General features: G+C 36.0%; 1 protein-coding gene across 4 annotated transcripts in view; it reads left to right on the top strand.

Annotated features, from left to right (window-relative positions):
* The window catches only part of PDE10A (phosphodiesterase 10A), a 354,338-nt gene that overhangs the window by 281,353 nt on the left and 45,237 nt on the right, over nucleotides 1-27,748 (top strand). For all 4 annotated transcript variants that reach the window (XM_042025094.1, XM_042025092.1, XM_042025093.1 and 1 more), the window contains exons 3-6: nucleotides 1,650-1,678; nucleotides 12,609-12,729; nucleotides 14,637-14,686; nucleotides 27,422-27,562. In XM_042025094.1, coding sequence (XP_041881028.1) covers nucleotides 1,650-1,678; nucleotides 12,609-12,729; nucleotides 14,637-14,686; nucleotides 27,422-27,562 — 341 coding nt within the window. The remainder of the gene's footprint in view (nucleotides 1-1,649; nucleotides 1,679-12,608; nucleotides 12,730-14,636; nucleotides 14,687-27,421; nucleotides 27,563-27,748) is intronic.

The following is a 27,748-nucleotide window of genomic DNA, read 5'->3' as shown; positions in this document are numbered from 1 at the left end:
ATTATGTGTTTGAACTGTGGAGCTCATAGAATTTTGAGAATGCTGAAGACTGGTGACTCAGGTTTAATAACCAGCCAAACAAAATCTAACACCCCTCCTACCCCACAAAAGTGTGAGGAAGAAAACCCCATCCTTTAAACAGAAAAGTATCAACACTGATTCAAGAAATGTTTAATCCATTGGTTGCTGAAAACTGAGATTTTACTCCAAGGAAATTGTCATGTCATCACTCTGTTTTCTGCTGTTCACATTTCCTGTTGCTCAGTGTCAGAAATCAGGTAGTAGGGGAGATGGATTTTGAGCATAGCTCTGGCTGTTCTTGTAACTGGTATGTAGATTTGTCTGGTTCAGGAAGATAACATCACTGAATGTGGCAGAGCATGTGTTACACATTGCATTGCAAGCAACAGAACTGCCTTAAAGAGCTGAGTTAAGTTTATGTCTGTGTTCTGCATGTGTAAAATAGCTGCATATCATTTGTCTGGGGTTAAGAGGAGACTAATACTTACTCATTGTTGTGAAATATATTGTTTTCCTTGGCATCACTCCATTTTGAGGGGAAATCTGTATTGCTATAGAGAATTCTTTCACCAGAAATTGTGTATTAAATATGTTTTCTAGAAAATGTGGGGTTTTTTCTGCCTTTATTGTTTAAAAGTTCATGTTAAATGTCAATATATGAAGAGCCTTTGGCAAACATAAACATATGGTATTTTCTGTGAGATTAAATCTATTTCCTGACTTAATTTTAATTTCTGAAGTATAGTAATTTGATCCATAAGAGCAAATAAAAAGTTACAAATAGTTCTCTTCATGTTTTCAGAAACAACTAACCAACTGGAGGTTTGTAAATGTGTGCTTAAGCTACTTTTGGTGTGGTTAAACTGAAAGTTGGAAACTTCTCCTGTGGCAGTTGTGTTCTTGCTGTATAGCTGTTTTCCCATCATTTTCAGAAATACTAAGTATTTTAGCTGGTGCTCTGATATTGTACCTGTGTTTATTTATATGTATTAAATTTACCAAAAATCCATGAAAGTCTGTTTGCATTTGAAAGGACAAAACATTATATTTTGTGTATATATAAAATAAAATCTCATAATCTATTTTAACATGTTATGCCAGATCACATCAGTGATATTCTTCTTTTCTTATGGCTACAAGACATTTTTTTCACATCCAAAGAAGTCGACAGGACTAGCATCTTTGATATTCAGAACAGGAGGTTCTGAATAAGGCTGCTCACTAGCTTCCCTGTAGGATATTGGTGGCATATATTTGGTAGCAAAGGTGTTTAATTCTCAGACTATGCAGTACTATCAAGAGCCTTACTGAACTGGAATATAAGTGTAGTGTTTTGCTGGCCTGTGCCAGCTTCCCTCTGAATTCTGATATGTAGGAAATTTTGTATTCTTATTAAGTCAGGATAGAATTCCTAAATACATCGTCCTAATTTCAATTGATTGTTAGCTTTAGAAGTTTTTAAAAGATTGTAAATGCAAGCCAGTCTCAGGATATTTCAATCACTTTATGGAACCATGTTAGAAAAGTTTTGTACATATGTGAAAAATTGTTTGAAGTTTGTTATCTTGTTCTTCATTCAGCCTAGAAACTTCCTAGTGTGCCTAATTTTTTGGTTTGTTTCTTTTTAGATGAAATGGCTCCTAAAGAAGTCAGCAGGGTAAGTGCTGCTCTCTATCCCCTCTAAAAAGAAGTGTCCCACTGCTCATTTAAAATGATTTTTTCCACAGACTCTGATCAAGATTTAACTCTATTCCCTGGTTATAGTGGATCTCCAGAGAAAAATTGCTGTACAGGCTGTCTAGAGAAAAGTTAATAAGGAAAATAAGTATTAGGAACACTTGATTGCCTGTAAATAAATTGAAGGGTATTTTGCATTTAGAGTTATCCCAGTGCTATTTTCATGATCCAGTTTTAAAAAGGTACTTCATGGAAACCAGGAAATTCATGGGACTTTGAACATAACATCAGACTATTTAATCAGTGCAACTGCCTCAATAGATGGCAAGCATAAAAAGGGAAGAAAAATGCCCTATTTAATAACTCCCTTTTGAGATGTGCTATGGTACGATGAGTTCAATTCTCTAATTTAAAATATTTTGCAGTGTTCTGCATGAAATGTAATGTAAAATCCTAAAAAAACATATTCAGTAACAGATAACCAGCCCTAGCCTTACATCTTATTGACACTGTGTCCTACAGAATATTGTTCCATGATTGAGGACTAATTACAGGGATCTGTTAGGAATGAGTGTCTTTTCTGTGAATGAGAAAAGATCAGTACAGGACAATCTGTTGCCCCCAGAGGGGTCCAGTCATCCTGAGGGATGCCCCCATAAGAAGGGGGCACCCTTACTGCTTTCTGAGGTGGAATCATTCTGTTTTCTAAACTTCTTGAATATCTTGCATAAACTATTTCATGTTCTCAGGAGAAGCACAGTAGTGTCAGACACATAGTAAAAACAGGGCAGGTTGAAAGACTGCAAAAACTGTCTGGGTGGTCTTTCTCTCAGTAGAAGTCCTTTGGAAAATGCTAGAGTGTGGAAGGAGTGGAGAACTAAGGCTAGTAGTGGAAACCTCAGTTTTGTAACTCTGAGCAGAGGGCTGGGATAAGGGGGAACTGAATTTCACCTCATACATACAAAAAAGAAATTAAATGTTGTCTAAAATGAGTTTACTCAAGCAGATGTTTTCCATATACATGATGTACCATGGATTTGTAAGGGTGTTGAGAATTTTGTTGAAAATTAGTGTGTTTTAGTAATTCATTAATTTTCAACATTGTTTTTGTTCATCCCTTAATATTCTACTGTTACGACAGTGAATACATTTTGGTGTAACCTAGAATTATTGTTCGTAGAATATCTTTATATATTGTTTTGATTTCAAAATAACTAATGATCTGCCAAAAAATCTCAGAAGCTCTAATTATGCATGCGGGAAAGTTTCTTTTAATTGTCATTAATTTAGTAGATTAACATTTACCTAAAACTCTGTAAAACGGATTTGCAGAATATATCTTGATTACCTCATCTGAGCTACTTAGGGCAAAGAAAGCAAGTTCTGAAACCCTGAACTCCCCAAGTCTGCCTTGCCAGTCACACCCTGTGTCTCTCAGACTGGTTGCAGCCATCTCAGCCCCTCAAAGTCATATCTAGTGGCTTAGAGTTTCCTAAAGATGGATGGGCTGTCACTTGAAGCCCTGGAATCAGTAGGGTGCAGATGATACTTCAGATGTTCTTTAGTAAACATTTTCTCCCTTGTTTTTTTAGCCATCAATCATTGTGCACTTGGTATGTATACTGTGTTGCACTGCTACTTGGTTTGGCTTTTTTTAAAGTAAAGTACTTGAAGGTACTCAGTAACGCACCATGCTACAAATCAACAGGTTTGTTTGTTATATTTTTGAATAATGCCATACATAATAATGTAGACCATTGTAACACATCCTCTTTCTTCAGCAGCAGCTAAAACAGATACCAGTTTAATTAAAATATGAACATAAATTAAAATTTAAATTAGGAAAGTTCTGTACATGAGTAATGCTTTTCAGACAAAAAGACATGTTCATGATGACTGAAAAATTATGATTTTTGAAGTCATTAAGTGTTACATTTTTAATTCCTGAAAACATCTGCAAGAAGCAGCTTGTATCATAGGGAAGGAAAAATTAAGGTTAGTGAAAGGAAATTTATTGCAGAATTAAATCACTGATTGCTTAAAAATACCATGTTAACTAGAAAACAGGGTAGGAATATACTGAAAAAAATCTTTAATTGTTGGAAGGAAATTTCAGTATTTTCAAGGGTTTTCTGTTGCAATTTCACAGTGAAAATTTAAGAAATTTCGAAATAGAAGTTCTGAATTCCTGTTGTATAGAAACTGCATTTTGAATATATTATCATTTTTAGCTTTTTAGTAGAAAATTGAAATAAAGCAAAAAACTTGGCCGTTGGCCCTTCATTTCAAGTTTTGAAAGAAGGAAGAGGAGAAAGGAGGAGAAGACAGGAGAAAACTTCCACATACTTTAAATTTTGAGAATTGTAGAATAGAAAAGAAACTTTTAAAATTTTATTATTTTTAATTCTGGTCTCCTAAAGGCAATTTTGTCCATATTTTGGTGTTCAGAAATTATATGTAAAGATTTCCTTATTTGGCCTGACCTAACATCTGATGGGAGATGGAGGGGAAAGATTTTCTGATTCCTGTAGACTGCTTTTGGCATAAGAGCAGCTCTGGTTACAAAATACCTCATGATCATCTGTGACCAGTGAACCTGTGAACTTTTTTCTGAGTACTAGTTTCCAGTGTTTATGAAATATATGTAACTGGGGACAGAATCTCCTTTTCACATGATGTAGCATTGGGAAAATCCTTGGAAATGCTGAGTTTCTTCTGCTGACTTATTGTGCAGATGTGTGTTGGCTGATCCCATCCATCCTAGCTACATAAGTGGTTTTCTGGGCAGAGGGATTTCAGAAAGAAAACCAACTATTGAACTACTTGGATGAACAAAACTTAAGCTGAGTACTTTGTTCTTTTGCTGTTTCATCTGCAAAAGAAACGAAAATAGGGGAGTGTGAGTTCAAGCACTAAGTGCATATGTATTCACGTACATGTAGACTAAAGATGTAGTTCTTTTACAACATCAGTGAAAACAGTGTGCTTTGGAGACATGTTATTCTTTTCAGTTGGCAAAAATAACCCCATTCCTTCATGAACTATAGCCAGGATTCTGTTCTACGTGCTGCTAAGTTTCCCGTGATCACTGTGTGCTCTTTTGTACCTCAGATTCTGAAGTTTAAATGAAAATACTCAATGTTCCTGATATGATCATGGCAAAATTAGCTGTTCATTTTGCTTAATAACTTTCCATTCCATGTTTACTTGAACAATACTTCCAGTGAGGCTGCCTTTTGGCAAGTACCTTTGCTTTGTAAACTCTGGCAATGCCAACAGCAATTCACTTTGCAGAAGTTTACCATATAAACACCAGAAAACAATTACCTAGCAAGTGACTTGCTCATTTACAGTACTTTATTCTTGGAAACAGGACTGATACTTTAATCCTCTCCTTTCCCCTTTTTGGACTTGCAGCCTTTTGGCAGCTGCCTTGGCACCAGCCAGCACCCAGCACAGTATGTCACTGCCAGTCACAGAATTAGCAAGTGTGTTTTCAGTAAATAGTTGCAGTAATTGCGCGCATCTTCACTGTGCAACTGATAGTAAAGGTTTGGGCTCTTTATGACACGTTGGCAAAGCAAACTCATTCCTTGTAGTATCTCCTTATTAAAGATGGATTTAAATGTTTTCATGCTGTCCCAGGAAATGAGAGCAAATTAATCCAAAAGTTGAGGGAACTAGAACAAATATAAATATATATATAAATATATATTTAGCCTTTAGAAGTGTTGCAAATGACATTGCACCTATTGTCACGAGAAGATGCTTGTATAAGCTGACTTCTTTAAAAAGAAAACCTTGTGAATCCTGTGGTAGTGATAAGCAACAGTGGTAGGAAAATGAAGAAGTTTATTTTTAATTTTGTACATGGTGTTTTAGAGTGCTTGCAAGTCAAGTATTAGGAGGGAATGTCATTTTATAAAAAGCTTTTTAAAAAGAGGAGCAGTATTCAGCCCTGTCAAGTCAAACTGAAGCTCATTATGCTGTTTTATTATATAATCTTGTGAGGTGATATAATTGAGATATTCATGAAATTTTATGAGCCTTACAGTTAATAACAGATTATATGGTTGCTTCTATGTAATCATAACGTTCTTTTCTCATAAGTGAAGCCTTTGCTCTTTATGATGTATTTTTCCTATTGTGAAGCAATTTACTTCAGTGTTACCATTTGGTAACAGGGAAGGAGCTGATGGGAAGGTTAGAATGGATGTCAATGAGTGGGTGTTATGGGGCAAGAAACTTCTTCTAGGAAAGGTGTTCACCATCTCTCTGAGGCTTGGAAATCAGCTACATAAAAAGGCTGGGAAATGTGTGCCTTCAAAACTAGTGAGTCCTTTCTGTGCAAAGTAAGAGAGCTGGTTTTCATCATAATAGGGCCTGTGCTGCCAAACATCATCTCGTATTTTCCCTTCTTTCCTTTTGTTGTGAAGGTGTTTGATGGGTGAAGAAAAAATTCATAAATACCTGTGTATGGTGCTGCAGTGTTAAACTTTATTTACCATGCAAGTTCTAACCCATGTCCTCTCCAGTCAAAACAAGAAGAACATACGTCAGACAAATGCGTGTAGGAGCAGTTTTCTCTGAGGCTATGTACAAGCATTAAAATTAATCACCTCAGCTAAGACTGCTCTTTAGAGTTGCTTGCTTTCCAGTGTCCAAGTTTAATGAAAACTGGTTACTCCAGCCAAGCCCAGCTACCTCTTCTCATTTTTTTTTGAGTTTCCTCTCCAAGTTCATTGCTCCTCTGAAAGCCATCTCTGCACTGTAAGATTGCTTACCACTTTCTCCAGTCCAAGGATTTCACATCCTTTGGCTCAGCATTTCCACCGTGAAACAAGCAGTTTGACAACCCTTTTGTAGGGTTTGGGGTTTTGTGGTTTTTAATGATTTTTTTAAATGAAGTCAAGATCCATATTTTTGTTTCTTCAAATGTGCAGTTTACATGTGTTTTCACTTTTATTAGAGTGTAGTTATCTCGTGCTTATCTGTGCCCCAAAATAACAAACACCAGTTTCCATGCAAGATGGGAACTAGTAATGTTCCAGATAAACATCAGTGCAGATAAACAATGCAAAATATTGCAGCCAGTGAAAGTACCAGGCCTAGAAAAGGTAGCAGTACACATAAACATACATGGCAAACACGTGCACAACCTACCTCACTACACATAAAAATGACCTGAATAAATTTTAGCATCAATTTAATTAAATAGGTTGGATTTTTTTTTCTTCCCCCTGCAGCTATTTCTTTCTTTATACCCACTGGCCGTCAGAAGGGCAATAACACTACTATAACTAAAATAAAATAATTTCTTGCATTTAAAGAAGTAGGTGACTATTGTGGTACTTACAAGTCTGGCCTTCTTTTTTTCTACACTAGATGTCTGAATACTCATTGTGGTAAAGTGTAGTGACACATGGAATGAAGATTTTAGGTACTTTTAAAATAAATGTCTCTTACAAGGCTGCCTTTCCCTTTAAGGGGCTGAATCTAGCCACCAATATGTTCCTTTCTAGTTATGCATTCTTTTGTGAGGAAGAAAAAAAACCAGAAACACAAAAGAATATTCTTCAGTTTAAAAAGCTACTTATTGTGTGGGCAAATAAAGTAATAGTGCCAAAATTCTTAAAGGACATATAGTATTTCTTTAGAAAAGATACAAGTAATTGAGTATTGATTATCTTTCCAGAAGATAATTTATGGATGCAGCTGGAAAATTATATAGAGCAAATCTCTTAAATCAGGATAGTAACTGTGCATATGGGATTTTTCATAATGTTACCTGAGAGAAGGGAAAGCTGATCTATTTCAGCAAAAGGCATCAAATATTTTAGTTTATTTACTTCTTTTTGTGGCAACAGTTCTTTTTTTTTAAGAAGTACAGAAGTGTTGCTGTTGGAAAATCATTTTTATAACGCAAGCATCAATGGCATTGAGAACTTAGGTATGTAAGACCTGTCTTTTTATACTTCTGGTCAAGTATGAAAATATCTAGCATGAAATATTTTAGACTGACATCTCAATCAAATGTTAATTCAGACATTAAGACTTCAAACAAATGTTCTTTTTCTGTTTGGAAGGTTTTCTTAGTTTGTTCTTTAAATTCTTTCCCTGATTACTCTTGTTGCCAAGACTATAGTTTTATAGGAAAGAAAACTTGTGTTGGCTGGAAGTTTATGAGGAAATTTTGGTCATTTTCGGTTCAGCAGCTGCCTATGTTCTGTAGTGTGCTAATAGAGAAGAGAGGAGCTGTCAGTTTTAAAAAGATGACTGAAGAACCTTGGGTGAAATCCAGTCCCTGCCTAAGGACATTCTTTTGTGTAAAATGTTGCACAGAATTACTTGAATTTATTATCTGCAAGTTTTGATGCTGCCATTGACAGTTTAATTTACGTGGTTTGAAGAAGTTGGTTATCTAAAATACTAAGTGGTGTAACCAGATAGAGAGTAGGTGTTTTAAACTCCTGTGTCTATGTACAATGTCCTTGGCCTACGTAAATCCTTTAGTCTTAGTGATTTCACACTGTTCAAGAACTGAGGTTCCTTATAAGAACCTCTATTTGCCCCAACAGATCCTAATCCTGGTCCAGGAATTCCTTCTTACCTGGACAGCTGAGTTCATTTTTTCTTTCCTAAGAATGTAATTTTGATCTCACAAAGTGTTTTTTGTTGTTAGTTTTTTGAAGCTGTTTTAGTTCTTTTGTAGTTGGTTGGTTTGTTTGTGTTTTTGTGCTTTTGGTGGGCTTTTTTTGTTTGTTTCAGGTGTTTCTGTTTGTTTGTTTGGGTTCTTTTTTTGTTTTTTCTTTTCTTTTTGTCCTGCTTACATGTCTTGGATTAAATACATGTCCTCAGTTTCAAGTGCGCCTCCACCTGTCCGTGGTATGGCCCCCTGTGACACTCCTAGAGTGCCTTGAAGTTGGATACAATTGGTGGCACTGGATACAACATGTAGCATCGGGCCACCCAGCCCTGCTGAGGCTCTTACTGTTCACTCCATCCAGGCACCCTGCACAGTGCTGAGAGTCAGGCATTGCCCCTCACCTCCTGGCTCCTGTGGCATAGCAAATGAAATAAGGGAAGCCTGGGATGGCACAGTTTTACAAGGACATTTGAGTTTAGTTGGTTTGGGTTTTTTCCTTCTCCTCATCTGTTGAATTTCTGCACCCCCAAAGTACATTTGGCTATGCCTCTCCACATTAAATGGAATTTGGGCTACGTGTTTATTCTAACTCTAGTCTGTGATAGGGTCATACACTTTGAGACCTACAAAAGGACCAGGTTCTGTTGCAGAACCAGGCATTTGTTGCTCTGGAAAAAGAGCTCTGTAGTAGGGAGTAAGTGTTACATAGAAACTTACTCTTCTTGTGGCTATTCATAAGATGTTTTAAGGAGTTACAGAGAAAACATATCAACCTCTGGATTATGTTGGCACTTGTTGACCCTCTGCTGTATTAATGAAGGCTTTTTGTTGCAGCAGAAGGGCTTTTTCTTTCCTGCAAAAGCATAAAATGCCTGTAGCACAGCTGCGCTATGAGCATCAAAGCACGGAAATTAATCTTCATTTCAGGTTTTTTTTACTTTAGATATTTAATTGTGTACTTGAATATTAGTTTCTCTGTGAACGAATACTTAAAATTCATCTCACTCTACAGCATTTCAGTATCTCCTTTAAAGTTTATGTTCTTAGCCTGCTTGTTTAGTTCTAAGTCACAAAACTATTCTTCAATCACCTGTCATGGGTTGTTGTCTTCTATTCCACTGCAATATTCTAAAGACTAAGAGCCGTATAAATATTTTTACATAAATCCTGAAAAAACAATCTTATTTCATATTTATTGATTTAAATATAAATATTTATAACATGATTTCCCTTTTTAATTGTTAGTCCATTTTCATAGCTTTAAAACATACACAGCTACTAGAAATATGATGCTGGTGTGGTAGTGCTAAACTTGTTTTTAGTCCAGTTGAATTATTTTACATAATGTCACTGAAATTCAGAATTTTACAGTAAGTATACTAAAATACTTGTAGACACCAAATCTTAAATAGAAGGAAATCAGCAATGGGAAGAATGAATTAAGGAAAAGTTGATGAGTATTAATAATGTTTAAATTGCAAATTAAGAAATTGTACTTACTCCATATAATGGTGTATATATATAATAAAACTCCTTTTCCACCAAGTTTGTTGAATTTTTTTGAGGAGCTGCTTTCCCAAAGTAACTTTTACACCAAATATGCACAAGTCTGTGTTAGCAACCACATTGGGTAGTGCTTGTACCAGAGTTTGCTGATGACTTATTCAGTGTTTAAATACGTGGTTTCATAAAGACTATTGTGGTTTTTCGACCAAACATACTTGTGGTTATCCAATCTAAAATGCCTAGAACCTAAAAAAAAACTCTTTCACTCTACCGTAATAAAAGGAAAAACATTGCACTGCATGACGGAGTAATTCTTTGTTGATGATTGATCTAAGTGGTAGAACTACTTAATTGTGAATCTGGACAAGTTGTATTCATCTGGCCAGTTGTGGGTCCACAGATGGTCAGTACCAGAAGTGTGCCACGTAACAACACCCTGCATTACACAGCTGCCATCTTTTCAGTGATGGCTGCGTGCAGTGGTTTGCCCTGCTTATAAAACATTTGCAAGCATCTGTCGCAGAGGTGAGGACAAAGGGCACATAGCTATTGTAGAGTTACTGTGCATGTGGAACTGCTGCTTGATTAGAGGGAAAGTAGTTATTCTGCCAGGGCTGTTATGCCAGTGGGCTCATTTTGATGATGCATTCTCTTAACGTATTCGCTTTAACCTTTGAAGATTTGATTTAAATCCTGACTGTGAGTTGCAGGCAAAGATATGTATTCATTTCCAAGTTCTGAGAAGGCATTTTTCCACATGATAAAGGCTTTGTGCATGTGTGCTTGATTAGCTGTTGTTGCTTTAGGGTATGTGGCTACACATACTTTTGCAGACTGGGGTTAGCACGTCTGAATAGTGCAGACTCTTGTTCACCATTTTCCTGCTTTATGGCTACTTATGGCTACATATTGTAAGTATAAAAGCTCCACTTGCATGGATCTATGCTATTGTTTTCTCCCTGTGAATAATAATCATACAGGAGTAAATGTGGGACACAGCAGAGGGCAGGCAATGGAAGCTTGCCAGCTGCCATATGGTGCTAATAGTGGTGGTGGCATGCTGTATTGTAAACTCAAGACTTGCAGCAGTTTATGCATTTATGCAGTGTGACCTTACATTGCTGTCAAAATGTATAATCATCACATCATTTTACAGAAAGAATTATGAAGTGTCAGGTTTGTTATACATTGAGAATATTTGGACAGCCTAGGAGTCCAATGTTCTAGTATGTCCATGTGGAGCAACAGATTAATAGATTAAGAAGAGGTCATGGCAAAGATTATATATTCTCAGGAGCAATTTTAAAGTCAACATTAAGATCTGCTTAATTTAAAGAAACTGGGGATTGATATTATCCAGCAAGCATTTTTGATTTTTTGTTTGTGGAGCTTTTTGGGTTTTTTTGAGATGAAGCAGCAAAATATACCCTGAATATATATATGTTTATATGCTCTGAGTTCATGACATAATGTGGTGTATGCATGAAAATAATAGTGGAAATAAAAGTTATATCATGAAATATATTGTGTAAGTTTTGTGCCTAATCTGTCAGTAAGTATCATATGTGGATGTTTACCCACATTTACAGACAGAGAAGATCTAGAAAGCTATTGAGCAGAGTTACCTATACACACATAAACATGGGAGTGGTAGTGGGGTAGACTGCGGTACTCTGAACATTTACAGCATTTTTCCATAGTAGTTTATATTAGTCTGATCTATATTAAATTTGGCTCTGAAGTATGAATGAGCAAGAGAATAAGCCTTAGTCTTTCAAGCAACATTAATTTGTCTAAATATCACCAGCTTAATTTTTAGTTTAAGCAATGTAATTTACTGCATCATGGAGTTCAGTAAGTAATTGACCATATTACTTTCTTCAGTTACCACATTACCAGTTTTGGGCAGGGTAATGAATCTTTACTTAGTGCCAAGTATTTCTTTCTGTGAAATTATTGTTCGTGACGCTGTCATGCTACACATACGCATTTAGTGCCGTTTTTATCAGCCCCTCAGAACTCGGGAAATGGATAAACAAATGCAGCTGAGCCCCTGAAGGGAGGCTGCGTCTCCTTTCCTGTGAGATTTTAACCATGTCATGCTGTTCCATCATACCAGCAATCAGCACCCCATGGCTCCCATCTAAATATCCTAACTGATTTGTAATCTGCCAACAGATTTGATTTGTGTCTGCCATCATCAGTTGAAACAAATGCCTATGAAGCCACAGTGGCTGGTGTGGTTTTGACTTGTGATTTTTGTCCTTCACTTGGTTGATGCTAATTGTTTCTGTATTTGAAAGGCTGAGCTTCCTGAGCTACCACCACCTGAAAGCCCTGGTGCTTGGCACAGTTCCGTCATTTGGCACATGAATCTGAGGTGGAAGATGGTAGCTAAGGCAGCTGCTTTCTTCCTTTCCTGGTGGACTAGGAGCAAAAAAGGAAGGAGTTGAAGTCTACTTACTTTATAATTGTCATCTCTCTCATTTTCTTTAGACAATTTCCATGACCCTGGCCCAGTTTAGGTGATAATTAATTGCTCAGTGATGTTCTCAATGTGCTTTGAACAAATGTCTAATGGAACAGAGAGTGGAGTGCTGCGCCTCTTGCTTAGGAGTGACCTTGTTCTTCAGGCAGCTGGATTAGGACAGCTCTGCTTGAAATCTTAACATATTGTTTTTAATGAATTTGTATGTTTAAAACTTGCAAAATACATCTGAGTTATTCCAAAATGTTCTTCTCATCTTTGCTTCCATAGTACCAGGATACAAATATGCAAGGTGTAGTGTACGAATTAAACAGCTACATAGAGCAGCGCCTGGATACAGGAGGAGATAACCAACTGCTTCTGTATGAACTGAGCAGCATCATTAAAATAGGTAAGAAAGAGAATCAGATGTCTCCAAGCTGTTACTCAGCATCAGTGCACAGCACATTTCTTACGTGGTTTAATTAATAAAGACAGGTATTGAGGGATAACAATGTTCTCATTGGATGTTCTCTCGGTGTGAACTTACTTCACCTTCTGTCCCTCAGTGAATCCCTGGCTGCACTTAAGTGAATTTCGTCTTTGGAGAGAGTTGCATATCCAATTGTGAAATTATTGTCTCATGTTAAATGAACCAAACAATAGAATATTCTGGTTATGATGGTGTTTCACTTTCAATATTGAAAGTAAAAAAAAAAAACCAACAACAAACTATTGGTAATACCACTGCATACTTAAACTCCTTTTGAAACAAAACTGAAATGTCACTGGAAGAAGGCATATCCTCAGTGTGATCTCAGATTAAACTCAGTTGTTTAACTATTTTTTTTTATTATGTAAGTATCTTTTGTGGTAACAAAATACTGCACATGATCAAAATTAAAAATTAAAAACAAACGAAAAACTCTCAATAACAAAATTAGTGTAATTTGGCTTCTGTTTAGCCAGAGTGGATGGACTCAGACTTCAATAGGATGTGTCACAGTAAATTTCAGTCAGCTCTTTAGAAAGGTTTTACCATGCCAGCTACTTCATCATTTTGTAATGATGAATAATAGTTCTGGTTTATGTATATGATGCTTTAAAAGGACCTTTTCTCTACTGATTTTGCTTAAGCTGTTATTTGGATATTGATGTCCAACTTACAGCAAATCAAATTTGTTAATACACAGCAAGTGAGAATTGACAAGACAGAGTGCTCATGTTTTACAATTTTCTTTTTTTTTTCTTTTGTAAAGCAGGTGGGAGGGTGTTTTGTATGGTACTTCCTTTGCAGTACTCATTTGCCTTGTAGCTCAATATACTTAGGTCCTACAGATGAAGGATTTAAAATCCGAATGTAAAGTACTGTGCCCTCAACTCTTACCAGTGTTGTAGAGTTGACAATGAGCAAGTAACTACACAGTGGAACTTTTTTCCTTTTGTCAAAGAAATTAAGAAAGCTGTTTGATTTGCTTGCACACAAGTGTAATTTTCCCCCTGAAATCTACTAAAACTACTCCTGAGTTCATTCATAAGACAATATGTACCAGATATGTCTTTTTACTGGCTAGAATATTTATTAACTTTTGGGAAGACAGATGCACGATCCAAAAATGTCTGTTGTGTAAAGCATGGTGAAAAACATTGTCTGCTATACACTGTTCTGATTTTGAGAGTAAGTTGTGATGGTTGGTTGACTCTAAACTTTTGAGAGTTTAAGGAACTTGACTTTACCCTGTTTCATACCACAATCTGAATCTGGTAGAAATCTAAAATTACAAACTTTCTAGTGCGTGTCGGTATTTTTAAGATGGAGTAGGTGCAGAAAATAGAAACAGTTTGTTTGGAATCACATTTTTATAGCAGTATTTGTAACTCCTCATTTTCCCATGATTTTCTCTCTTAAGGCAAGGACAAATATAGCTTAACATTTACAAATGGCATTTATTTTACTCATAGAAATTATAATGGTATTTGACGGATTATATTGTAAATACACTTTTTAGTGTTACTTCTATTGCATAAATTAATTTGCATTTACCAACATTAGGCTTTGGAGCATAGATGTATAAAGAAGTTGTTTCTAATTATCTTTTAGAATGCAGTAGATGTCAATGGAGAAAGGAAGAACTCTGTAGTACCTCCAGCTTTGTAGACTCTTGGAAGTTTTAGGGGACACAGCAAAAGACCTTAACTTTTATAATGGTAGATATTTGTCCTAAGTAGAATTGAATCTGTGGTTTCACCTCAAAGATGTTGTATAAGTTTGATTTATCCCTGGGAGTACAATTATTTCTTTTGTTATTGCTTTGGCAGCTACAAAAGCTGATGGATTTGCACTGTATTTCCTGGGAGAATGCAATAATGTAAGTATACTGGATTAAAATGCTGCTTTTCTGTACATTCACAAGTATGTTTTCTAATTTAATAATAGTGGTAATGAAAAAAATATTCACTGCATTTAGATCCTTGGCCTTTTTGGTTTTTTTAAGCTTTGGCTTTTTATTGTCTGTCTGACTCTGGAAGCTTAACTTGTGATTTAGCCCCATTATTAATTCTCTTTAAGAAGCAGAAAACTTAACTTGGATTTACTATCTGCATAGCCTATTCTTTGCATCTAGTTATCTCCCTTTTTTTTTTTTTTTAATGTTAATTGTCAGCTGCAACTTGATAGTGAGATAATGTAAATTTCATATGTAGATTCTGGTTGGCATAAAATAAAAGGTACATTTAAAATTTATGAATTCAATTAGTATCTGATGTAATAATTCAAATAACAGTGAGTCCAATATTTGTTCTTTTGTTATTTGAATGTTAGAATACATTACATCTTTTTCTGTCCAGTTTAATTTATACAGCTACCATGATACAAGTCTTTGTAGTTATTTCAAATGGCTATCAAGAAGGAAATGCAGTTTAGTTCTTCAGTCAGTTCCATCAAATTAAAAATCACAATTTGTCAGAAATTTTATGTCTTTCATTGGTTCAAGAAACAAGCAGTGACTAGAGAGGAAAATATTTTTTCTCATTGTTTTTGTTTCCTTGCATTACACAGCCAGTTTTAATAGTTTATTCTTGTATAGTCCATTAGCCAATTTCCTTTGCTCTTTGTGAAATAATTGAATTCAGAAAAGGGTAAAAATTACATTTTTGAAATAGTGGAAACAGGATTGAAGATGTACAAACCTGCAAGTTACTTGATGTGGAAGAAGGCCCATATAGAAATTTCCTACAGTAAATGGAAATGAGGTTTTGCATTTTTTGTGATATAATGATTATTTCATATAATAAAGATAACCCACCTTATTATTCAAAAATTGTGTTTTCTCTGAATGACTTCTGTTAAGCATATAAACAGCACATTTTTTAAAATAACTCTTTCACTGAGAGGTATAATTTAAGAAACATGTTGTTCATCCTTTATGAATGCAATCTTTGGTTCTCATTAGTAGGTGACAGCATCCATTGTCATGGGTAGGGGGTGATGCAAACAGTCACTGAAAAGCTTCCTCCTGCTGCCAGAGGCAGGAACCCGCAGGAAGTTCAGCCTCCATTCCAAATGTGCAGTGCTGGCCATCTTTGGTGGCAGTGACTGCCTGCCAGCTGAGCATGCTCATCTCTAAATGCTTTGTAAAAGATTACAGTAAAATTAACTTTACAGCTTGAGACAAAGAGAATTCTTACTGTGGTGAGGTTTTTCCTATTAGATTAGTGTGGCATAATATGGGATTACTCACAGCCTTCTGATACCCTGAGGGCCTGGGTACTATATGGCCTTCTGCTTGTTTTCTTTTTTTTTTTTTCTTTTTAATAGCATATTAGGCAGATGAATCTATTAGCTTCCCAGTATTCCAGTATAACTCTTTCCTGAAAAAAGCTCCAACTACTGAAGACGCACATTGACTTTATTAACCACTGCTATGTATCTGCATCATCCAAAATGGAATGTTCTTCATGCAGTTATTATAGGGACTGATCCCAAGTCCTTTGAAGTTAGTGTGAGATTTTCCATTCACTGTAGTGGGCTTTGGGCCAAACTCATGTTTGTAGTCTTGTAACTAAATGGTAATGCATTAGCTTACTTCTTATAAGAAATTGCCATTGGAAATTAATTTGGGTAGCTCTTGTCTCTTGAATATTTAATTTAAAGAATGTATCCAAGTGAGATTAGCTATTGCCCAGCAAATACTGGCAATGTGGTTTTATTTATTTTTATTAAATGTCTTTTTAAAATGGGAACAAAAACATTCTACATAGAAAAAGCAGGAATGAACTAATTCTTTAAGCTGAAATTAAAAAAAAAATTAAAACCTTTTGATTAGCTTGGACAAAGTATTTGATGAACATCTATGGTCATGTGTTGAAGAGTAGTATCTGCTTTTTGGTGGCTTAATCTTTCGATGCTAGGTTTGTGATTTGAATTTTTCAAACTTAGCAAAATCCTTCCCCTCCCCCCAAATTTAGCATTGGGCTTTTTGTTCGGTATCTTGGAAAATTTACATAAATCTGATTGTTATCCAGCTACGAGTGTGTGTGTGTGTACATCTGTTTGAGAATTACGTTTTGGGAGGGCAGTGTGTAAGAATGGAGGAATCCTATTAAAAAGTAGATAACTACTCTCTCAAATGGTTTTCTAATATTTAGTGATGTGTGTTCTGACTATATTCTGTTAAGGAACTTATGATAAAACCTGAAGCACGAGCACTAACTCCACTTCAGCTTCTGCTTTAAACGTGTATACTTTTGCTTGTTTAAATTAATTCGGATTTGAGAATTTTGACTTGTGTTAATCTCATCAAAGGAACATTTTTGAAATATTAGATATCCTTAACTGCCTTTAGCCTGGATTAAATAGTGAGTTTCTAATTAGGATATAAGATAATTTCCTTTTACAAAAATGCTTAATTTTTGCAAAACGAAAACCAGTAAGTGATTACTATGTACTGTGTGCTATTATTTCTTAGTATTGAGAAAATTGTCATATCATTGCAAATTGCTTTTTGCATGGATTACTAAGACTGCATAGTAAATCATTCTTTGGTGCAATATTTAGTATAGGCAGAATTTTCTTTACATGAAAATTATATTAGAACTGAAAGAAAATTAATCTAATTTGAAGAAAAGCTCCAGATTAGCCAGTCCCTTTCTTTTTGCAAAACATAGATGATACACTGGCCTTTAAAGGAGGACATTGCTTTAGAAAAAATTCCTTTATAATTTAACGGCACAAAAGTAAGTTTGTAAAAATATCTGTCCATATAAAAAGTTTCTTTATGGCCTTATTTTCTTTCTCTCTATTGAAGTTTATATACTATATTTTGATCTGTATTAGAGTTGGAAAACAGCATAAGGACTAGGTAACTTCTGGCTGACAGTTCTGGTCGAATGCCTTCAGGATCTTTACCTGAGTGAATTTGCTTTAATGGAAGATGACACATCAATTGCAGATTCCAGTGCATTTCTTTATGCAAGTATTACTCAGAATTGGTGCCAGAATGAGCGTGGCCAGTTCAGTTTTTTTAGCATCCTTCTGGTTGTTCAAATTGCTTGGAAGCACTACAACTCGGTGCACTCCTTACTAGAGTGTTCTGATAGTGATTCTGCTTTTCAAATGATTGCCCTCTAGCAGGTAAGCACCCCGTGCATGCCCAACTCCTTCCTTCCCTGTGAAGTTCCCGTGTATATCAGAATCCGGTTCTGCCTGTGCTATATATATGGTAGAATGCATTGCAAAGTACTCAGGTGGTAAAATCAGTAAAGCTTCCTTGTCAGGGTCGTTTTCTGAGCAGACCTGTGCCCATATTTCCTCTGGTTTTTGAACATTCTCCATATCTAAGGACTTATCTTTGTCCATGGGTTAGCGTAGTTATGCAAATAAAATTATTTTTTTCTTAAGGTACGTAGCAGCCATTTTACAAATACTATATACCAGAGAGCAGAAACACTTCCACATCAAACAGGAAGTTTCACAACTCTCCAGCAAACGACTTGACTTGTTTTCAATTTTCTGTATTATTTCTTATGGGGATGAATATACAGTTCATAATTCTCCTGTTATGACCTTAATTAAGTATCATCTTCAAACATGACTTAAAGGATTTTCTGAAATCCTCATATTGGATACTGTATATGTGTAAATCAATTGCCTAAGTATCATGCTAGCTGGGCATGGATTTAAGCCCATAAGCTGACATCTTTATGAGGCAATATTTCTAAAATACTTATCAAAGTTACAGAGTTCCTAATGTACTACTGCATTAAACAATTCTTCAGATATTTCTTGTTTATATTTTCTACTTCTGTGAGTAATTTGCCTCGTGATTACACTGTGATTCCTACGTAAAGACATATGACTTCATATTTAACAGGCATACACTTAAAGTAGCTTTTATTTGGTCTTGTGTTACTTAGTTCCTGAAACTGCAAATTGTGTTGACAAACAGATTATCCTCGCTTCAGACAGAAGTTTCCAATAGCTTTATTGTAAGAAATAATTATGTGAGGCCACAAATATGTGCACATACTCTGTGCTTCAGGGTGTATTTTATTAAGCCATTCTTGAATTTCTGGTCATGCAGAAGTTGTTGCGGCTTGATGTGCATGCAGTGCCACCTAGTGAGTGTTTGAGGTGGGTGACTTGGATTATTAAGTACCCAGGAAAAAAAACATGTACAGCTTGCTAGCTGTCTCTGGTTTTTGAATGCATAGATATTTTCTCTGAAATTTGAGTATTTTAAAGGTGAAATATTTTCAGGTGAAATTCTCCTAGTTGCAAAAAACCTTTTGTCTTTATCCTTAAATCAATTCTAACATCATACAGTTTTTTGTATATAAAGTGGAAGAAATCTATTGCTTTCTTATTTGCCAGCGAGTAGTGATACTCAGCAGAGAGCGAAAGCTCTTGTTGAGTTACACTGTCTGAGTTTAAATTTGAGTCAATAAATTATCAAGCAGAAAGAAATAAATAACAGTCAAAATGTATTTTAGGGAGATTTTGGTCTTGTTTAATTTAATATTCAGGTAAATGGACTTGTGGAATGTGTTAATGATAAATATAGTATCATAGAATATCCTGAGTTGGAAGGGACCCTCAAGGAACATCGAAGTCCAGTTTCTGACCCTGAACAGGACACCCCAAGAGCGACACCATGTGCCTGAGAGCATTGTCCAAATGCTTCTTGAACTCTGTCAGGCTGGTGCTGTGACCACTGCCCTGGGGAGCCTGTTCCAGTGCCCAACAACTCTCTGGGTGAAGAACATTTTCTCATATCCAACCTAAACCTCTCCTGACACAAGTTCAGGCCATTCCCTCATGTGCTGTCCCTGGTCACCACAGTAGGAAGAGGTCAGTGTCTGCCCCTCCTCTTCCCCTTCCCCTCACAAGGAAGTTGTCAACTGCAATGAGATCTCCCCTCAATCTCCTCTTCTCCAGGCTGAACAGACCAATTTACCTCAGCTTTTCATCATATGACTTCCCCTCAAGGCCCTTCACCATCTGCGTGGCCTTCCTTTGGATCCTCACTTACAGATTTAGATCTTTCTTGTATTGTGACACCCAAAACTGCCCCCAGGACTCGAGGTGAGGCCGTCCCAGTGCAGAGCAGAGTGGGACAATCCCCTCCCTTGCCCAGCTGGTGATGCTGTGCCTGATGCATCCCTGCTCGGCTCTCCTGGCTGCCAGGGCACTGCTGACTCATGTTCAACTTGCCATCAACCAGGACCCCCAGGCCTCTTTCCTCAGCACTGCTTTCCAGCATCCCATTCACTAGTCTCTTTGTACATCAATATATACTATAGGTAGAATGCAAAAATTGCTAGAAAATTAGACAGAGACCAGTTGTTTGTGGTTCACTATCAGAATGGGAGGTTGTTTTGCATAAATCTGCAAAGATTGATCCAGGTATCTGGCTTTGCTTAGTGTATTCACTAATGCATGAGTGAAGAAAGAATATAGGACTGCAGATATATTTGTAGGAACAGATCAGATTTCAAAATGGTCTTTGGAAAATGGTCAGAAGAAACCAGACAAAGATTCAGCTAGGAAAAGTGCTCAGCTTTCTACAGATTGCCTTTTTCTGTGTAGGGTAGTTGATGACTCTGAGAAAGATTCTAGGGTTTTTAGTGAATTTGAAGGTAAAAATGAGTGTGCAATATCATTGCTGTATCAAAAAATACATTTATGTATGTAGCGCAAACAGAACTCTAGCCCTAGTGTAAAGTATTTTTCCTATTTCTCTCCACTGCTAAGGCCCCGGATGTAATAATATGGCTGGTTTAAACACTGCACTTTAAGAAAAAATAAAATTGGAGGAGCTGAACTGAGTTCAGGAGAGAGCAGAGAGAATGGTCAGGAAACAAGAAAAGTGGTTTTGCTTTGTCTAAAGGAAAGCAAGTTGAGGGGTGAAGATATGCCTGGATAAGGCAAAGAGGAAGGGAATCACCTCCAATACCTATGGTGTGTAGGGCAAAAAGTAGCGTGCTTGAACTGGAATTGGGAAAACTTCCTCAGTTGTGGCTGTAATGAAGCATGACAGTCTGTTGCTTGTGCAAGCTCAGGGATCCTCGTCCCTGGAGGAGTGTTTGAGACCTGTTGGCCAAATGTCTTTCAGAAAAATGCTTTAGCTGACTAAAATGGAAGGGATGGTAGAGAGGTATGTCAGCTTGGTTTTCTGTGTCAATGAACTGGTATAACTCTTGTGGTGTTTTTCAATTGTGTAAATCAACTGGAAAGTTTCCAGGAGTTAAGTGCAGTTAAAAATTGATACCATTCAGAAGGATGAAAACATAAACACCCCCCAAAAAAAAAACCAGACCAAACCCAACCGCTAGTAGTTCTACAGTAAGTGCATCATCTTCATTTCACAAGTGTCCAACATTTGTACATATGATGTGGGTTAAAATTATAAATCTCCTGTCAAGTACGCCGTGATTTATCGCTAAGGAAATAAGCTTTTATAAAAAATGGTGGTAGTTGCTGCTGGTTTTTTTCTTCTTTTATCCCTGTGTACTTGATGCAGTCAGACTGCTGCACTTGTGTTTAAACCCAGAACATAATTGCCTAGAGCTCTTTAAGATTTTAGCATGGTAGTATTGGGCTACTATTTCAACTAATGCAGTTTAGAGATCTGAGGGTTTTGGCTGTGAATGCTTTCCAAATTAATTATGTTTGTTTGTTTTTCTTGGTCATCTTTGCCTATTATGATGAGTTGTATTCCTGCTAAGAATCCTGGCCTAAGGGCACAGCCTTTGTAAATATCTGCAGATAATCTTATCATTAGGCTTTGTGGTCTTACATTTAAGTTGTCCTTTACCAAGAGTAAAAATCTGTTGCTGTTACTGAACAGAAACAGATGTGAGCAGCAAAAGCCATTAAACTCACATAATATCAGCTTGATCAATCTCCATTTAATTTTTTCTTTCCCCCAAGCAGCAAATCACATAGCAATGCTTTAGTATGAAGGCTTTCATTTAATGTCAGTTGAATATTAAATTATTTTCCATGAAGCATTTTTAGGATCAGGTTTATCAGCAAATTGTGCTGTGGAAGAAACTAGATAAAGATCCACCAAAACAGTTTGTCAGTGGAATGCTTGTCACGTGTACTTCAACCCTCATTCTAATCATTAAACCTAGTTCTTATCAAGACTTCTTTTCTGCAAGGAAATTTTAGAAAAATTGGTTTATGACTGTGATTTGCTTAGTTATAAGTAGTTCTACAAAAAGAAGAAATAACAGTTTGTGAAATGATGATGAAGAATACATGTTTGCAGTTCAAATCCAGCCCTGGCAAACTTTATGTAGTTGGTTGAATGGTTACTGGCTTTTGTGATAGGATTTGGTGTTGTGCTGGATTCTGACAAACTGCATACCAACAGCAACTAGAAAAATAGCATCAATTATACCTGTAGTTGTCCTGTTCATCAGAAGAACCAAAGAACAAAATTACTGAAAACTGCAGGTTCTTTCTTAGTGCTGTAACAATATCTGTCAGGAGCTGTTGATGCTGTTGTGTTATAACACTTGCTGCTACTCCTCATATTTTCTTTTACTGGGATTTTAATCTACTTTCTCTGTCAGGAGAGATTTTCACTAAAAAACCAAAAATGGGGCAAGTTACGACAGCATGGCAAGATGAACATGAGTAAATCTTCATGTGCATGCGCTTAGCTGTTAGAAATGAGGAGTAAATAAGGTTTTTTCAGCCACAGTAAGATATTCAAGATAAATTACTTAATTTTACCAAGGAAAGAGCACCAAAACCCACAGTATTATGGCTTATTGAACATATACTGATCTTGCTATGTATCTGAAAGCCAAGTTGGTGGGTTTATGTGTGAATAGAGGATGTTGTCATCTTGATATCCCTCAAGAAAAAGTTACAGTACACCATTCTGCATTCCTGTAGACTGGCAGGCTTGTTAATACATTAGTATTTTAAAAAGATATTAGAGAATGCAATATGTTGCATATACCTAGGTTGCCTAAGAAATGTGGGCCATAGAATAGAATCATAGAATCTTTTATGTTGGAAAAAACCCCGAGATCACTGAGTCCAACCATTAGCCTAACATCACCAAGATGAAATGGTGAATTTTGTAACATTTGTCTGTGTTCACCAGTGTTTAAACATTTGTTAAGGTCATAATTTAGTTTGGACTTTCTGTTTTGCTTCAGTTTGTTTTTTTAAGAACCTCTTGCTCTCTGCGTTCATGATAGGTCATTAGTACATTCCAAACCACACTGTAACATCCATCAAAATTAATAGGAGTTTTTTTGGCTGTGGGCTTTTATCAAAGTGAATTAAGTGATTAAACTGGGAGGGGAGGAATAATTTTGGAGATTTTAGGCCCAACCAGAACACTCTGTCCTGTCACCGATGGAAGGAAAGGAATCATCTCATGTACTCTAGGGTTTCAACAAGGTATGGGAAGTTCTTGGTATCAAACTTTGGTGTTCCCCTGCATACTACGTTTAAAGAAAGAAGTCCATCACCATAAGGAACTTGTTGGAAGAATATTGTTAATAGGGTAGTTGAGATTGATGTAGGAAAGGAGGCTCTGTCTTTGTCTGGAAGGAGAGTAAACAGATCAAAATAGGGGATTGCAGAATCCTGTGGACTACCAGCTGCCAGAATGCCTGAACCTGAAGGCTTCCAAAGGATTCTCTGTCTAAGCCAATGTTTGCCCTTCTGGTAGTTTGTCAAACCCAGACTCACTCTCCTATCTTGGTTGCCTTCTCTCTCATCAGCAGTAGAGATATCTAATGCTCTTTCTACACTAGTTATCTTTTATTACTTAACTTTTGCCAGGAGAGACTGTGACATTGAATTATCAGTAAAGAGCTATGTGTATTTATCTCTTTCTGATACTGACTTAGAGGCTCACTGCAAGTGGTAATTGCACCAAAAGGGTCTGTGAGCAGTGCACAAGCATCCTGCTGTCTCCTCAACCTCTTCCTTTTACAGCATTGTGAGTTATCAATATAGTATTTGAGAAATCACGGGTCCTAATATTCTCAGATTTCCTTTTTTATTGACTGTATATTGCTTAAGTTGTGGATGAAAGTCAACTGGTTCCTTATTTTGATTATTAATCACTGTTCATTATCATTACCAGAAACACAAACTGTTTTATGAAGTAAAATATTCAGATCAACTGAGGAAATGCAAGTTAATTTGAAAGGGCCCAATCTATTCATTTCTTCACTTATTTGTGAAGGTTTATGCAGTATCTGATGTATGTATGGGAACACTTCTAGTTACCCTTTGAGCTACTGAAAGATTATTTGAATGTACGTTTGGAAATAAAAAGAATGCTGGAGTCATTCATAGTTAGAACAGAGTGGGTGAGCCCCAAATTTTATCATTTCTGTAGTACATTTTACTTCATAATAATTTTCTTAAGCAAAAAAAAAATATTAAATGTGAGCTGGATAGGTGATGTGAAAAACCTGCTGGTTTTTGACAGTGATAATTTTAGAGATTCCCATAAAGCTGTGTCTGTGGGGTGCCTCAGAGATTATTTCAGTAAGATGCTCTAGTAGAGCAGAGCACAGTTTACTGTGTTTTGTTTGGCTGACCTTGCCATTGATGGCTTCTGCTCCAGACATTTCTACATAATTAATTGGCAATAAACATTAGAACTCATTCAGATTTAAATTCATCAAATAAGGAATGTACGACCACTAATGACAATTTATTAGATATATGTATAAAGTCAGTGTGGAATGGTAGAAGCTCATGGACTAATTTCAGCTTATATATGGTTATGAGAAAAATTGCCTTTCTTTTTAGTAGTGCTGCATGGTCAGGATAAGATTATCAATTTTTCTGCAGTGTCATACTTTTCTACCTCTACAGTCAGGAGGAATAGAGGCAAATTTAGAACCTATTGGGTAGTTTGAAGAGTTTTTCGATCACTGACCCCTTAGCCATGGGTTTGCAACTTCCCATAGAAGCAGAATGGGATTGCTTCTGCAAAACTCTTTTTGGAGAAGCTGGAAGTAAAATAATGTCCACAAACTTCTTCCAGCATAGGGACGCTTACTCACAGAAGTACTTCATGGTGTTAGCAATGGAGGGGTTTACCAGACAAAATGGTGCACAAGAACATGGGAAAGACTGTGCTGGTGCAAGCAGTCTTTGCAGGCAATACTTCATGGTGTCAACACAGGTTTTATGGCCATTGAAGATTTGCTGAAGGTGTTTTCTGAAAAAAAGAACCATGTATGTGTGGAAGAAGTGAGTTCTTTGTTTTCTGGTGCAAGCATCTGGTTTTCTTCCCTTTTTTTCTTGAGAAACTCTTTCTGAGAAGAGAAAGATTTGTGCATCATTTTTTACTTAGCGCTGGGCATGACTCAGGAGATGAGTGTGGAAAAGCACATTTTACACACTTAAAGAGCAGTTATTTTGCTAATTGTAAATTGTAAATTGTTGCTACCTTGGCAAAAAGAATTGAATATGTCTTAAACATGTAAGAAGAATACTGTGAATAAAAGTGTTATTCTTTGACATCTTTGGCAAAATCAGCTTTGGTCTCTGATGTCCTGTTGATTTTGACTTGTTCCACTACTTGGACTACATCAATCAGACTTTAAACATTGCGTTGCATCTCTGCATTTTGCAGTACTCTGCAACAGAAACACCCTTTTCAGTTTTGAACACATTATAGTGTTACTGTTCCTATTATGAGTACTTTTAAAATAGTTGATCTTAAGCATATAGTATAGCATATCAGATTTCTGTACAGATATGTACTGCAGTATTTCTATGCCCTTTATATTTTGCTGCCTTTTTTATTTTTTAAAAAATATTTTATACTAGAACACTGACTTAAATAAATAATGATCTGTGGTTTCTTCAGTTTTATTAGAATAATGTACTTCTTTTTTTTTAGATCATGATGTGCTTTTCTTGGCTGTGTTATGTAAAATGTTCTTTTTCATTCTATTTGAGTGCATGTAAAAACATGAACTGAAGCTTATGAAGGCATGTAACTGTGAAACTAAGTTTTCATTTAAAAATTATATGTATCTTTATTAGATTATAAGAAAGTAAGAATAAATGGAGCTTTTTATTCTGGTAGATTGAGTAGGCTTGTTCTGACAGATTCAATGTATCGATTTAATGGTTTTTGATTGTTTGGATGTTGCCTATTTTTTTTTTTTTCTTTTTAATTACATGCTTGTAGTTCATATGGAAAATAAACAATCTGAATTTTCAAGTGTATCTTACTTCTAAAGGCCACACTTCAAAGAAGCTGTGAGCATAAATGGATTTGAAGAATAAGGTTCAGGTTTAGGATAAGAATAAACAGAAAATTCCATGATTTCATGTCCTTGTACTATAATGCAAGACATCAAAATGGAGTAAATAATCTGACATCTTTCCTTCCAACTGAAGAAATCACTTGTCAGTGCTAAAATAGTTTGGGGCAGCTCTATTTTCTCTTTTAAGACAGTTTGATTTTCATCTGTACCACATATTAACAAATGAATTACTGAATGGAAAACTCACTTTCTTTTCTTGCTGAATTTTTTGGGACTGACTTTCTGCTTAAGAACAAGAAAAATAATCAGTTACTGGTTTTGTCAGAATCTTGAGTGTTTTTCTTTTGAACTTACTAAATACCCTAATTGTTGGACTACTGATTCTTCTTGGATATAGTCTTCAATCTTGTTTTGGCTATGAATTTCATACTTTTTATTGAACATTCTTTTCCCCCTCAGCATAAAGTCCAAACTTTCTCCTTCAAAAATGCTTTTAATCCATTACAGCTAAGGTGTCTTCATCATTGCAGGAGTACCTTTATATGGTGCGTTATATTGCATCGCCTTAGTTTCTGAACATTTCAGTGTGGGGTTTTTTTGGAATTGTTTAGTACTAATGTTTTATAATGGGCCACGAATATTTGTTAAAAAAGGAGAATTATGAGAAGATGCATCTCATATCATCACTTCATTTTCTAGAGCTGATAGTAGATGCTGAATTTTTGCATGCAAACTTTGCCTTTAATAATCCATGCCAGAAAACAGCCCCTGTTTCATGGTAGCCCTAATGAAAGCAAGTTCTGAGTGTAAAATTAATCAGCAGCACAACCTGTGGACATTCTTAACAGGAATGTTAGTAATACATTGTGGTGTGGCATTGTCATCTATCTGTGGTATATAAACAAGAAATTTAGCTGTTATCTCTACTTTTTGAGTATTTTCTATTGAAATAAATGAGTGCATCCTAGATAAAAAAAAAAAGATAATGTTTTTCTTACAAAGTAATGTTTTCTTCTGTGCATCTTGTATGCTGTGTATTGTGTGTTCAAAGTAAATGCAATCCTACCCTGATATAAACAATAACTGACCTTAGTTATCCACTGTTCTCCACAGGAGTTGTTCAGGAGTTACCTGGGTGACTTTAGAGTGGGGTTTTCTACGATTACAGAAGAATTAAGCAGTGTTTTTTCAACTACTTTTCATTGTCGAAAGCAGTGTTTCTCTACACTATCTACTTTATTCTACACAGGTTGTGCAGTAACTGTAAAAGTAATCAGGATTTCTAATTGCTTTTTTTTCTTTCTTTCTTTTTTTTTGTTTTTCCTTCTAATTAGAGTCTGTGTATATTTACACCACCAGGAGCTAAAGAAGGACACCCACGACTCATTCCTGCAGGGCCCATTGCACATGGCACTACAGTATCTGCTTATGTAGCCAGATCCAGAAAAACGTTGTTAGTAGAAGATATTCTGGGGGTAAAAAGCTTTCTGTTTTTAATGAGATGATTGCAGCATGTTCTTAGAATTAATTTTTTTGATGCTGAAATGTTTATTGAGATGAATGTTTAATGATAGAATTTACATCTGTCTTGATACCAGGAAAATAAATTTGAGTTTGGATTAGCTGATGGAATTATTTCAGAATATTTCAGTTAATTCTAC

Source organism: Corvus kubaryi, unplaced genomic scaffold (genome assembly GCF_017639235.1).
Source record: "Corvus kubaryi isolate FWS band 111438036 unplaced genomic scaffold, C.kubaryi_AGA036_p1.0 37266, whole genome shotgun sequence".
Classification (NCBI taxonomy): Eukaryota; Metazoa; Chordata; class Aves; order Passeriformes; family Corvidae; genus Corvus; species Corvus kubaryi.
This window is presented reverse-complemented; position numbering and strand designations above follow the sequence as displayed.